General features: G+C 46.1%; 1 protein-coding gene across 1 annotated transcript in view; it reads right to left on the minus strand.

The window, feature by feature from the left end:
- LOC143289000 (uncharacterized) overlaps positions 1 to 15,000 on the minus strand; it is a 138,886-nt gene that overhangs the window by 76,265 nt on the left and 47,621 nt on the right. Inside the window, exons 8-12 of the mRNA XM_076597746.1 lie at positions 14,034 to 14,801; positions 7,763 to 7,873; positions 6,134 to 6,303; positions 4,275 to 4,361; positions 305 to 382 (exon numbers count right to left, since the gene is read on the minus strand). Coding sequence (XP_076453861.1) covers positions 305 to 382; positions 4,275 to 4,361; positions 6,134 to 6,303; positions 7,763 to 7,873; positions 14,034 to 14,801 — 1,214 coding nt within the window. The remainder of the gene's footprint in view (positions 1 to 304; positions 383 to 4,274; positions 4,362 to 6,133; positions 6,304 to 7,762; positions 7,874 to 14,033; positions 14,802 to 15,000) is intronic.

Genomic DNA, 15,000 nt, shown 5'->3' on the forward strand with positions numbered 1-15,000 from the left:
TTTTTATTCCCCCCCCCCCCCCCCCCCAAAAAAAAACACCCTCAAAAGACCTTCCATCCAAGCGCATGTAACGAACCCTGCGTAAGCGTTTCGACTTCTGCACGATACAAAAATCCGCACCCATGGAGGGAAACATCGCACTGTATAAAAGCACAGGCCAATTCTCGACAAACCACCGTCAATACAGCACCCACAAAAGAAAAGCCACCACACACACACACACACACACACCACAATCCACACCCAATGTACGTACTCCCACAAAAGCGTAGTAGTGTACTGTGTTAGGGCTTTTCTACAATACCTCTTGGCCTCACTCTCCCGTGAAGCCCTCCTGAGCTGCCTCTGTGTGGAGGACGATCCTGAGGAGGTCCTGGTTCTCCTTGATGTACAAGTCACACACAGTCACACAGTGACAATGCCCTATCGTATGTTGTGCGTGTATGTATGTATACCAAAAAGTGACACACAGTGACTTTCCCCCTAAAACACTGACAGACTGTGGTGGATTTCCCATATATGTGGAAATGTTATTGTCATTCAGTGACATAATAATGACATCACAGTGGATTTCCCATATATGTGGAAATGTTATTGTCATTCAGTGACATAATAATGACATCACAGTGGATTTCCCATATATGGAAATGGTACTGTCATTCGATGACATTATGATGACATCACAGTGAATTTTCAGCATGGAAATGGTATTGTCATTCGATGGCATTATGATGACATCGCAGTGGGTTTTCAGTATGGAACTGATACAATCATTCGATGACATGATAACGTCGTCACATTTGATTTCTTTCCTGTCACACAACCACAGACACAGGTTTTTCATGGAGAAGGGAGGTGGTGAGTGGTGGGGGGAAGAGGGGCAAGGGGGCATAATTCAGTGACATTCTGACAGACAGGGACTTCCCTACACACAGTACAACCACAGACACTGGTATTTCTCCCCAAGAGAGGATGCAATCATTTGATGACGTAACAGAACCTCACGCACCATACACACATTTTTCTTTCATGGAAGAGGGGTGTAATTCAAAGACTTTGTGGCATACTGGGACTTTCCTACATCAAGCACAACCAGACAGATTCATTTTCCTTCATGAAAAAGGGGGGGATAATTCATAATTCAACGATCTGTGACAGATAGGGACTTTCCTCCATGAAGCACAACCACAAACACAGGTTTTCCTTCATGGAAAAGGAGGGGGGGGTGGGGGTGGGATAATTTAACAACTTTCTGACAGACTGGGACTTTCTTACATACAGCACATGAACAGACACAGATTTCCCTTCATGGAAAGGGGGAATAATTCAGTGACTTTCAGACAGACTGGCACTCTCCCTACATACAAACAACACAGACACAGGTTTTCTGCCATGAAAAAGGAAGGGGAATAATTCAGCCACTTCCAAACAGATTCAAATTTTCCTGTTGCACACCAACAAACACAGGTGTCCCTTCATAGAGGAGGGGAGATAATTCAACAACTTTCTAACAGACTGGGACTTTCTTCCATATAGAACACCAACAGGTACAGGTTTCCCTTCATGGAAAGGGGGAATAATTCAGCAACTTTCAGACAGACTAGCACTTTCCTACGTGCAAACAACAGAGACACAGGTTTTCCTCCATGGAAAAGGGCGAATAATTAGACAACTTTCAGACAGACTAGCACTTTCCTACGTGCAAACAACAGAGACACAGGTTTTCCTCCATGGAAAAGGGGGAATAATTAGACAACTTTCAGACAGACTAGCACTTTCCTACATGCAAACAACAGAGACACAGGTTTTCCTCCATGGAAAAGGGCGAATAATTAGGCAACTTTCAGACAGACTAGCACTTTCCTACATGCAAACAACAGAGACACAGGTTTTCCTCCATGGAAAAGGGGGAATAATTCAGCAACTTTCAGACAGACTAGCACTTTCCTACGTGCAAACAACACAGACACATGTTTTCCTCCATGGAAAAGGGCGAATAATTAGACAACTTTCAGACAGACTAGCACTTTCCTACGTGCAAACAACAGAGACACAGGTTTTCCTCCATGGAAAAGGGGGAATAATTAGACAACTTTCAGACAGATTAGCACTTTCCTATGTGCGAACAACAGAGACACAGGTTTTCCTCCACCATTGGAAGAGGGGGAATAATTCAGCTACTTCCAAATCAAATGGATTCAGATTTTCCCACAATCACAGACAATGGTTTTTTCCATCATGAAAGAATGGGGGGGTAATTCAACATCTTTCTGACAGACTGGGACTTTCCAACAGCAGAGCAAGGGACACTGCAACTGCCACCAAGGGATTGGAAAAAAAAACAAAAAAACAACCCAACAACCTGCCACCAAGATTACTAGGTCTCATCTACCAACCATCTCTGAAAATATACAACATTACAAGAAAAACCTAAACAGAAAGGCATAGTCAATCTGCCAGGGTGAATCACATCCAGCTTTCAGAATTTGTGACATGCTTCACAAGGGTCATCTGTACAGAAGTATTATAATCATTACGACTACAGCTTCTGTCCCCCAAAAGCAGTCAATACCCTGTCTTTTGAACCAACACTGAAAGAGAACTTTACAACCAACAATCATATAATGGGGACCTAGTCATCAGCCCCGTATGTGATTTGCAATGAGTGGCATATAATGCATCGATGTGCTATGTGTGTGTGTGTGAGCGCACGCACGAGCGCACGCATATTTAATTCCTGCTGTATTCATGTTTGCACACGATTTTCAGTTTACGTACATACATTTCTAAGCTTTTCTGTTCAGCAGAATCTGCTCTCATGCACTATTTACAGAAATGCATACTGCCAAGCATCATACTGACAACATACAGCAAGCCACAGGGCCACACTGAGTAAAAGCCATGTCCCCTGAGAGAGGACGCTGAGGCAGCATCCCTCAAACCATCCCCACATTCACATCATCCACAACAAGCCAACGTTCCAACTTCCATGCAGCAACAACAACGACAACAGCGGCAAGGCACACAGAAGACCTGCAGAAACCAATGCAGCGTCCACTGCTGACACAGCAGCGCTCAGATTACCGAGTCCTTTGGTGATTATTCTCACTCATTTTACACTGTCCTATGCTGATAATACTTCACTCAGATTACAGAGTCCTTTTCTGAGTATACTCCCACTAAGATTACAGCATCCTTTGCTGATTATGTATATGCTTACAGTGTCTTTTATTGATTATATACTCCACTCAGATCACAGCGTCTTTTGCTGATTATGCTCCACTCAGATTAGTTTCCTTTGCTGATTATAGCTTAGTCTTTTGTGAAGGACTATGATTCTCAAACTAGGAGGCAAAATTGCACTGGTTCTTAGTGCTGCAGCCTTTTGGGCTAGTTGGCCTTTGGGAACCATCCCAACGCCGACTGTCCTAAAACCCTCTTGGCCGAGAGAGTGGGGATGTAACTTGGGCAAGACACTCTCCACTATAATCAAATTCTAGCCCAAATAGTCGGAACAGCAGATGCCTCCTCTGCTGTTCTGATGGTCATAGTCAGACATGACTGACTATCATATATATACTGTTTTGATTACATTGTCCTTTGCTGATTATACTACACTCAGATTACAGCGTTCTTTGCTGATTACAGACTGCTTATATAAGTGTCCTTTACTGATTATATTCCACTCATATTCCTTCGCTGATATCACTCTACTCAGATAACAGTCACTGACTGTGCAGCAGCAACAGACTCAGATTTGTTCAGTATTGTGTTGGTTTTCTTTTGAAATAATAAAAAAAAATTTTCTAGCTTGCCAGCTTAGGTCTGTCTGCAACTGTATATCTACACAATAAGCCTTAAAAAAAAAGTCACACACACAAAAAAACAAAAACCATGAACACTCAGTAAAGCAAGTATACGCACTCTTGCAAACTAACATCCATGCAGTCCACCCACACACACACACACACACACACACACACACACAAACACACACACACACACACAGAAAAGAGAATCCATGCCAGAAACGAAAGAAAATAACCACACGCAAACACACACACACGTGCACACACATTTGCACGCACATACACACGCCACAACAAAGACATACTTACAATGCAAAAAAAAAAACACATTCTTTTAATAAAAAAAATTAAAAAAACCAAACAAACACATAGCTACCATACAAAAAAAAGAAAAAAAGAAATCAAAAGTAACGAAACAAAGAAAGGAAGGAGGACAAAGAGGCAGGAAGGAAAAGCGTGACCCACTTGTTGACGGCTTTGTTCTTGTGCTCCTCCTCCTGCTGCCGGACTTCGGCCCTCGCCCTCTCCTCCTCCTGTCTCCGCGCCTCCTCCCTGTTCATCCAAAAAAAAAAAAAAAAAAAAAAAATCTCTTAGAGTCCCACGCACTGATCACATTTCTCCTCACCTCCGCACTCTACACTGGCTCCCCACTGAAGCGAGAATTAAATACAAAGCTGCGTGTCTCTGCTATTCTGCTTTCCACTCCGCAGGACCTACTTATCTTTTCTGACCTTGTCAGTGTTTACACTCCCGCAAGAAATCTCCGCTCTTCCTCTGACGGTTACCTTTTGAAACTTCCTCGTGTCAATACAAGAACCTATGGTGAACGTTCTTTCTTCTTTGCTGCTCCTCACATCTGGAACAACCTTCCTTATCATATCCATGCATCTGATTCCATTTCCGCTTTTCGCTCATCACTAAAGACTCATCTTTTTAAAACCTATCTATAAGTACTCTCAGCTTCCTTTTCTCCAGCACCACCCATGTCAGCTCACTTTGGATGTATGTAGAGTGGGAAAGGGAGAGTGTGAGTGGGGGAAGGGTTTTTTTGAGAAAGAGTGGTCATGAATGTTTTATGTTACTTGTAATATTTTTCTTTCATGTAAAGCGCCCTGAGCTCTTAGTGAGAAAGGGCGCTATATAAATGTAAATTATTATTATTATAAATATATACATATATATCAAAGATCCTATAGTTTTTTAGGGCCATCAGGGCAATGATTTCATATCCTTGTGTCCTGGGCTCAGCACAGGAAAGCCAAGGCCCAGTCCTCTCATTCCACCGTTTTTTACCTTCCCCAGACATTAGGTCAGGTACACATTCACACCAGGACGGAGTGAGGAAAACCAGAGTAAAGCGCATTTCCCCTAGGACACAGCGCCATGCGGAAACGGGGGCCTCGAACCCTGATCACTGGTGAACACTGGATCAGAAAAGTCCTAGCCGATTCTGCCATGGCGCCCCCCTGTCCCACACAACAAAATTAAAATCAAATCAAATCAAATCACGCTGCTTCAGAAGTCCTAGCCGATTCTGCCATGGCGCCCCCCTGTCCCACACAACAAAATTAAAATCAAATCAAATCAAATCACGCTGCTTTGCCCAGCGGACCACAAAGGAGCCGTTTCAGAGCTGAACACCTGTCAGTTCTTAACACATCTCTGACCGAGCAAGATCGGCTGAGTTGCTTTGCTGCCTGCCCCCTGGACAAAGCAGTGCTGACAACAGCAATCAACGCTACAAACTGTTTCGCATAAAACCCTCGCTTTGCATACCTCGGGAAGGGTAGCCTGAACTTTACAAAGGAAAGTGTGTTGTGACAACAACAACAAAAAAAAAAAAAAAAGAAAAGAAGGTAATATGAATATTATCATTACAGGTAACCACCGCCTGAAAACACTGGTAACCATCCCCCTGAAAACGAGTATGACTGCCTACATTGTTGGGGGGGTGGGGGGGGGTAAAGGCAGTCATACACATTAAAGCCCACTCATACATATACAAGTCAAGGTTGCAGTCGGAGTCCACGAACAGCGACGAAGAAGAAGATCAGTAACAGTGACTTGCCTAGAGAGAGAGAAAAAAAAAAAAAAGGATGACAGGAGTTGGGTTGAAGAAAATAGGGGGAGGATGTGGGAGGTGGGGACGTTCAGGCGACAAAAGACAAGCCAAGACAAAATCTTTATTATCGAGGGTAACAGACAAAACTGTTTTACATCCAGCCCTTGCCCTAAAGAGGGAAAAAGCTAAAACAAACAGCGAAAGGAAAGACCCCCCCCTCCAAAAAAATCAAAAGGACACGAGGGCAGCGTTGTCCCCTGACCTGAGGCGAGCCTCCTCCTCCTGTCGGGCCTGTTCCTGCAGCAGCCTCTGCTCCTCCATCAGGCGCTGCTGCTCCTGGGCCTTCTGCTGCTCCTCCCGCACCCGCTCCGCCTCCCTCCGCTGCTGCTCCTCCCTCTGTCTCTCCAGCACCGCTCTCTGCTCCTCCTGCAACTGTCAACACACACACACACACTTAGGTAAGCATCATAAGCGCGCGCACACACACACACACAAACACGCACACACGCACGCACGCACGCATGCACACACATCCAGGAAAAGAGCGATCAGAGAACACGAGGCCCATCGTTGCAGGGACTCCATTCCAAGCAGCAGCAACAGCCTACCCTGGTCACAAAGACATTCAAACACAGCAGAGCAGCCGCCAGCCAGGAAAAAAGGAATCGGAGAAAACAGGGCCCATCCTTGCAGGGACTCCATTCCAAGCAGCAGCAACAGCCTACCCAGAGCACAAAGACATTCAAACACAGCAGAGCAGCCGCCAGCCAGGAAAAGAGGAATCGGAGAAAACAGGGCCCATCCTTGCAGGGACTCCATTCCACGCAGCGTCTGTGGACGACCTTGCGCCTGTATGTGGGTGGGTGGGTGGTTGTGTGGGTGTGGGTACTGAGTGTTACTTGTGTATAGTGTGTGTGTGTGTGTGTGGGTGAGTGTGTGCATGAGTGTGTGTGTGTGTGTGTGTGGATGGGTGGGTAGTGTCTGAAAGCGGGTGAGCATGAACATGTGTGCTGGGGGGCGGGGGGAGGGGCAGGGTATGTGACAGGGAGTGACAGAATGTATGAATGCGTGTGGGTGGCAGGGTGATGTGTGGTAGAACACGAGTACAAGTTGTGTGGGTGTTGAGTGTGACTTGTGTATAGTCTGTGTGTGTGAGTGTGTGTGCATGAGTGTGGGTGGGTGGCAGGGTGATGTGTGGTAGAACATGATTACAAGTTGTGTGGGTGTGGGTGTTGAGTGTGACTTGTGTATAGTCAGTGTGTGTGAGTGTGTGTGCATGAGTGTGGGTGGGTGGCAGGGTGATGTGTGGTAGAACATGATTACAAGTTGTGTGGGTGTGGGTGTTGAGTGTGACTCGTGTATAGTGTGTGTGTGGGTGTGTGTGTGTGTGTGGGTGGGTGGGTAGTGTTTGAAAACGGGTGAGCATGAACATGTGTGCTGGGGGTGCGGGGGGAGGGGCAGGGTATGTGACAGGGAGTGACAAAACGTATGAATGCGTGTGGGTGGCAGGGTGATGTGTGGTAGATTTAGTTTTCAGTTTCAGTAGCTCAAGGAGGCGTCACTGCGTTCAGACAAACCCATATACACTACACCACATCTGCCAAGCAGATGCCTGACCCGCAGCATAACCCAACGCGCTTAGTCAGGCCTTGAGAAAATAAGGAAAGAAAAAAAAAGTAAATACATAATAGATAAATACATAAAAAAAAGAACTACTACTACTAATAATAATGTGTATAAGGTGCAAAAACTTGATGAAGTCAACTATAAGCGTACCTGAAGAAAAAAAATAAAATAAAATAATAATAATAATAATGTGTGGTAGAGCATGAGTACAAATGAGCTGCAGCCCACGACCGCAGAAGACGACTACATTTCTCGCCCCCTCTACCTTTTGTGCAGTTCTCCTTCGCTCCTCTCGCTCCTTCTCCTCCTGCGCCAATCGGATCTGCTCTGCTGCCTTCTTCCTCTGCTCATACTCCTGCTTCTGACGCTGCAGCTCCTGTCACAGCCCATTTCATTGGTCACTTTTCTGTCACAGTCACAGTCCATTTCATTGGTCACTTTTCTGTCGCAGTCCGTTTCACTGGTCACTTTCCTCCCTCAGATCTGTCAAAGACCATTTGATTGGTTACTTTCCTCCCTCCCTCCCTCAGTTCTGTCACAGTCCATTTCATTGGCCACTTTCTCTCACAGTCCATTTCATTGGTCACTTTCTGTCACATGTTCTCATTTCAAAGCTATCGCATGGAATTCCAAAGCAATAAATGAAAGACAGGTGTCTATTTCAAAGCTATCGCATGGACTTCCGAAGCAATAAACGAAAGACAGATGTCAAAATAAAAGACAGATGTCTATTTCAAAGCAATCGCATGGACTTCCAAAGCAAAAAATGAAAGATAGATGTCTATTTCAAAGCTATTGCATGGACTTCCAAAGCAAAAAAAAAAATTTTTTTTTAAATACAAAAGAAAGATGTCCATTTCAAAGCCATCGCATAGAATTCCAAGGCAAAAAAAAAAAAAAAAGACAGACGGGCGTCCATTTCAAAGCTACTGCATGGAAGTCCAAAGGAAAAAAAAAATGTCCAGTTCAAAGCTATTGTATAACATTCTTAAGCAAAAAAGAAAAAAAAAAAGAAAGAAAAAAAAAGAAGCGGGGGGGTTTGGAGGGGGGTGGGGAGGAGCTTTAGTCAGCGCTGACAAAGGCCACAGCCAAGTGCTGTGATGCACGTTTGAGGGGGGGGGGCCCACTGCTGCGGCCAGACAGGAAGCAGAAGGCAGAGCATGATGGGAGCTGCGGACAAGGGCTGGGCACCTGGCTCAACAACCTGAGAGCGAAGTTAGTCACACAGACATGCCTACTACACCCACAATCCCTAAGTTCAGCAAAGATGTTAAGTGCATATGTGGAGAACATATATCTAGCAACCATATAATATTCGAATGTCAGAATCTAAAATGTTTTTTTACCAGACTTCACCAAAAGTTCTTTTGAATGTGTTATTAACAATTCCAATATGTTATTTGCTGTTGCAGAAGGTTTGCTGCATAGTCCAATAGGACATTTGTTATAGTTGTTTGATGCTGGCATTTAGAACATTTCCATTTTCCCTAGCGTTGTCTCTCCCTATTCACCCTCCACACATACACATACTTTTACCCCCACCCCCCTCCCACAACCCCTACCCCCATGGTGTTTTTTTGTTGTTGTTTTTTTTTCCCCGTCTAATATCACTTCAAGTGAAAAGACGTTAAACTGAAGACGAACGAACCCACAATCCCACCATCAGTAGTACTACAGCCTCCCTAAATCCTGAACGAACCAACATTTTCAGGTAACACCACCTCACAATTCCACGTCCAGGAGTTCTGTTTCTTGAAGCGCTGAGTTTGTCACGCAGCCAAAGAAGACACTTTGCCATTTTGGCAATGTTACGCACTTCAGCGCTGCTTAGTTAAAGTCCTTTCAGTGTAGCTCTCACACAACTTTTCCTCTTTGTCGCCAAGTTGGTTTCTAGGCCTTTCTTGATTTTCCATTTCTAACAGAATGCTGGCACATGCATGCCTTTAGCTGCTCTTGTGATCGTTTGAAGATATCAACCATGCATCTTTCCCCCCCCCCCCCCCCCCGAAACAGTCTTGTATTTTTGTAATGTGATGACATTTTGTTGGTTTTCTACAACAAACACGGACAAATGGGAAAGGTAGGCATGTCTGCACTAGACAGAATATCCATGGGCAACAGGCAAGGGGGGGGAGGACATGCACAGCAAGCCGTTACATGTACCCTGCTGTCCTCACTCAGTGAACTGAAAGACAAAGACAGATATATATGGGATTAACCCTTCCAGTGCCACCAGTTACCATAACAGCTACAGGCACGAGCAAGGAGTTCATGCTTCCCCTCAATCATCCCCCTCCTCCTCGACGGGCGCAATAGCCGAGTGGTTAAAGCGCTGGACTGTCAATCTGAGGGTCCCGGGTTCAAATCACGGTGACGGCGCCTGGTGGGTAAAGGGTGGAGATTTTTACGATCTCCCAGGTCAACATATGTGCAGACCTGCTAGTGCCTGAGCCACCTTCGTGTGTATATGCAAGCAGAAGATCAAATACGCACGTTAAAGATCCTATAATCCATGTCAGCGTTCGGTGGGTTATGGAAACAAGAACATACCCAGCATGCACACCCCCGAAAACGGAGTATGGCTGCCTACATGGTGGGGTAAAAACGGTCATACACATAAAAGCCCACTCGCGTGCATACGAGTGAACGCAGAAGAAGAAGAAGAATTCCCCTCCTCCTCCTCCCCACCCCACCAGGCTCCTTACACAGTATGATGATAAAGCAAGAGGATGGATGGATAAAGCAAGAGGATGGATGTACCAACAAGAGGACAGCTGTACTAACAAGAGGACGGCTGTACCAACCAAGTCCCCCACCCAAACAGGTTTCTTACACAGTATGATGGCAAAGCAAGAGGACGCATGTACCAACCAAGTCCCCCACCCAAACAGGTTTCTTACACAGTATGATGGTAAAGCAAGAGGACGCATGTACCAACCAAGTCCCCCACCCAAACAGGTTTCTTACACAGTATGATGGTAAAGCAAGAGGACGCATGTACCAACCAAGTCCCCCACCCAAACAGGTTTCTTACACAGTATGATGGTAAAGCAAGAGGACGCATGTACCAACCAAGTCCCCCACCCAAACAGGTTTCTTACACAGTATGATGGTAAAGCAAGAGGACGCATGTACCAACCAGCCCCCCACTCCCGCAACGCCTACAGTAGTACACACTCACACAGACATAAATATGTATACACCAATATAATAAGAAACATATCAAATATGCCACCATCAAGATTATTATTATCTAAAACTGTGAACAACCACAGAAGTTAATTTCAGAGATGAATAGACATTTAATACCATCTGTATACATGTTTGTTTTTTTGAAAGGAGATTATGAGTATCAAACTTAAAGATACACATACACACCATCCAACATGTGAACTAAACTGACAGGATACATACAGATACACAACAAAGACACACACACCCAAACTCTGCAGCCTTCAGTGACCAGCCACATGACAATACAAGCATGACCGGTGAAACACCCTCAAACTACCCCCTTTCTGGATTTTTACCCCAGGGTTATTCTGGGCTAGCCTCAAATGATCCCAAAGGAGATTTGTGGCTTGTCAAGATGAACTCCCTTGGGAGGATGGAGGTTGAAATTCCTCAAAGGGGTGGGGGTGGGGGCGGCCAGTCCTGATTAGCCGAAGTTAACCCCCAGGTCAGTCTACACAGACCTCATGATTTATCTCGGCTGGCCAGATTTTACCCCTGGGTAAAAAAACAACAACAACCCTATGGCAGAAGGAACAAGAGGTTGCTACATCAGCAAGCAAGTCAACAAAATACTGCATGCCCTCAAAACACAACTCAAAACAGCAACAAGCAGGAAACATTTTCAACACCACAATAGAGCAACAACAACAGTAATGTATGTCAACGCTCAAGAACAAGCAAAACCCCTCCAGTCACTTTCAACAGGCACCAGCATCACAAACAAAAAAAAGATACAGATAAGTCATTCCAACATCAACAAACTCAACCTCACACACACACACACACACACACACACACACACACACACACAGAGTCTAACATAAAAGTACACTGGAACCACAATGGAACCTCTCATGTGAAAGTCCTCAGTTCAGTTTTGTTCAGTTTCTCAAGGAGGCGTCACTGCATTTGGACTAACCCATATAAACTGCAAAAACCAAACTCCACATCTTCAACTCCAGTCATCGGCAATGTGAAGTCAATTCTGCTCTACAGATGCGAGACATGGCGGACAACACAGACGATGCAGCAGAAGATTCAGACATTCTTCAACACCTGTCTGAGGCGCATCTACAAGATTCGATGGCAGAAGAAGATCCGAAACAAAGATCTGTGGGAGCGAGCAGGACAGGAACCAGTGGCCAAGCAGATACTGCGGAGGAAGTGGGGCTGGATCGGACACACCCTCAGGAAGCCAGCGTCCAGCATCACACGCCAAGCCCTGACCTGGAACCCGCAGGGAAAGAGGAAGAGAGGCCGGCCTCGCAACAGCTGGAGGCGAGATACCGAGGCAGAGCTGAAGCAGCAAGGGACCAACTGGACTGGAATGGCCAGAACAGCCCAGAACAGAGTGCGATGGCGAGGGGTCGTCGATGGCCTATGCTCCACCAGGAGCGATGGGCAAAATGATATAAACTGCACCACATCTGCTAAGCAGATGCCTGACCAGCAGCACAACCCAATGCTCTTAGTTGGGCCTTGAGAAAAAAAAAAAAAGACCAGCTCATCTATCAAAACGGACCTACTCTGCTCTGGTCATACACAGGACAACACCCACGAAGCCTGCTACTGATGATAAATCTTATGGTCGCAAAGCCAGTACTGATTGAACATCCTCTTATTTTACAACTGCATTTAATGAACTGGTATGCACGTTTTCTGTTTTTCATGACAATGCGCTCTGCAATCAAAATCAATATCCAGAAGTGACAGACCCTTGCAAAGAATGAAAAGCAACTTCAATTTCTGAATCTGAGTGATCACATGGGCTCCACTGTGAAACACAGCGACTTGAAAAGCAAATAATTCAAGACTTTTGTTACCTGAAAAATCTGAAAACATTCAGGATAAAAATTTATGACTTATATATGATCTATATATATATCATAATCACATGCATGCATCGCAACATGTGTGCACAAGTTCACACATTAAAAAAGAAATTCTGCCTGAGAGATGGAAGTCACAATGCATATAGACATTTTCTTTCTTTTTAAAATGAAACAAACAAAAGTATTTATAAAATAAAAAAAATTAAATTAAGTAATGGCTGCAGATCTATATTAATTTACTGAACAGCTGGACTGTGTGTCCATAAAGGTGTGTTGCTGTTTTTCTCATTACTTTTTTTTTGTTTCTTTGTTTTTGTATTTCTTTTTATCACAACGGATTTCTCTGTGTAAAATTTGGGCTGCTCTCCCCAGGGAGAGCGTGTCACTACACTACAGCGCCACGCATTTTTTTGTATTTTTTCCTGCGTGCAGTTTTATTTGTTTTTCCTGTCGAAGTGGATTTTTCTACATAATTTTGCCAGGAAAAACCCTTTTGTTGCCGTGGGTTCTTTTACCTGCGCAAAGTGCATGCTGCACATGGGACCTAGCTTTATCGTCTCATCCGAATGACTAGCGTCCAGACCACCATTCAGGGTCTAGTGGAGGGGGGAGAAAATATCGGCGGCCGAGCCGTGATTCGAACCAGCGCGCTCAGATTCTCTCGCTTCCTAGGCGGACGCGTTACCTCTAGGCCATCACTCCACTTAACTGTCCAGACTGCATGCCTTTGGCAGATGTTTCGACAAACATACTTTGATAAGAAAATTCCTTTACCTTGAATCCACTTCCTTTTAACAATTTTCTTTTCTCCGTTGTGTATGCACACACACAAGAGCAGGTCAGATGGATTCACTTGCTCACACTCTTTGTCAATGGAATTAAATGCCTACCAGTGTGAGCTTCTGAAACCGACTGACTCAAACTCTATTACAAAGAGATGTAAAACTCCAAACACTACTAAAGATGTCACAGGTGCTGAAAGCATCATCATGACACATGTTCAGGTTCTGTTCATTGCAGTTGCTCAACCAAAATGCTTCTCCCAACATTTATACAGCACACACACACACACACACACACAAGTGCACTCCATTAGCTATACTGACAAACATTCACAACCAACCCACAGCATACCAAAGTGCACATACAAATGCACATAAACATCCATGCTTAACTCACACTATGTCCGCATGCGCACACACCCACATCCTCATAAACTATGAATTCAAGAACGCATGCACACACACACACACACACACACACACACATTAGGTGACAAGTAGCAAGGTTCATGCAAAAACAAACATGAGATTCTGAGAGAGAGAGAGAGAGAGAGAGAGAAACAAGAGAGACAGAGACAAGGACAGAAAGACAAGAGGGAGAGAGAGAAAGTGAGAGAGAAAGGAAAAGTGGGGATACAAAGACAGCCAAGACAGGAGCAAAGCACGATGCACCACGAAATCCACTGACCCTAGAGAACTCATCCTCTAGCGACCCTGAGATGCTCATCACTTGCTGAGCCAGGGGGGTGGGGGGAGTCACTGGGGGGGTCAGCTCCTCCTCCTCCACAAACGCCAAAGGGGCGGGGGGAGGTGGGAACTCCTCCCCGTCCCCCTCCGCCCCCACTTGCCGAGGAGCCGGGTGGTGGTGGGGCAGGGAGGTGAGAGGGGCGGGAGGGTGGCTGTGATAGTGAGGGGGGTAGGTCTGCCTTTGGTGCAAAGGCTGGTGGTTCATGTGGTGTTGGTGGTGGTTGTGGTGGGGGTGGTGGTTGGAATGGCGCTGAGCAAGAGGAGATGGGGGCGTGGTGGGGGTGTGGGTGTGGGCGTGGGCGTGGCGCTGCGCCAGCGGGGAAGGGGGCGTGGAGTAGCGCTGCAGCAGCGGGGAGGGGGGCGCTAGCATCGTCGTCACCCCGTGAGCCACCTGGGCAAAGTCTCCGTGGGAAGCCGCCACCGACACCGACGTCACAGGGCTGGCACTCCTGATGTTGCCGTGACAAACCCCGGGGGGGAGCGGAGAGACGGAGCGGTTGGAGAGGGTGGAGGAGGAGGAGGAGGAGGAAGGGGAGGAGACTGGGGGGGGCGGCGGGGGGTGGTGGAGGCGGGCGCGAGCGAGGTCAGAAGGGATGTGGGCGCTGAAGTTTCCAAGGGCGCCGTGACCCTGCTGCCGCTGCTCGCGCACAGCCTCTGCTGCCTTGAGGGCCAGCACACTGTTCTCATCCACCTCTCCCATCACCCCCTGCTGAGCACCCGTCCACGTGTGTGTGTGTGTGTGTGTGTGTGTGTGTGGGTTGAGTACAGGAGGGAGGTTGTGGGTCAGTGTCACAGTGATCGCCACCACAAGGCCATCCACCCGTGACGTGCCACGATCATGACCATCAAATGTGTGATGCATCATACAGAACACATTTCATCAAACAGGGTACACGACATTCAAGATT

The sequence above is a fragment of the Babylonia areolata genome, chromosome 13, assembly GCF_041734735.1.
Source record: "Babylonia areolata isolate BAREFJ2019XMU chromosome 13, ASM4173473v1, whole genome shotgun sequence".
Lineage (NCBI taxonomy): Eukaryota > Metazoa > Mollusca > Gastropoda > Neogastropoda > Buccinidae > Babylonia > Babylonia areolata.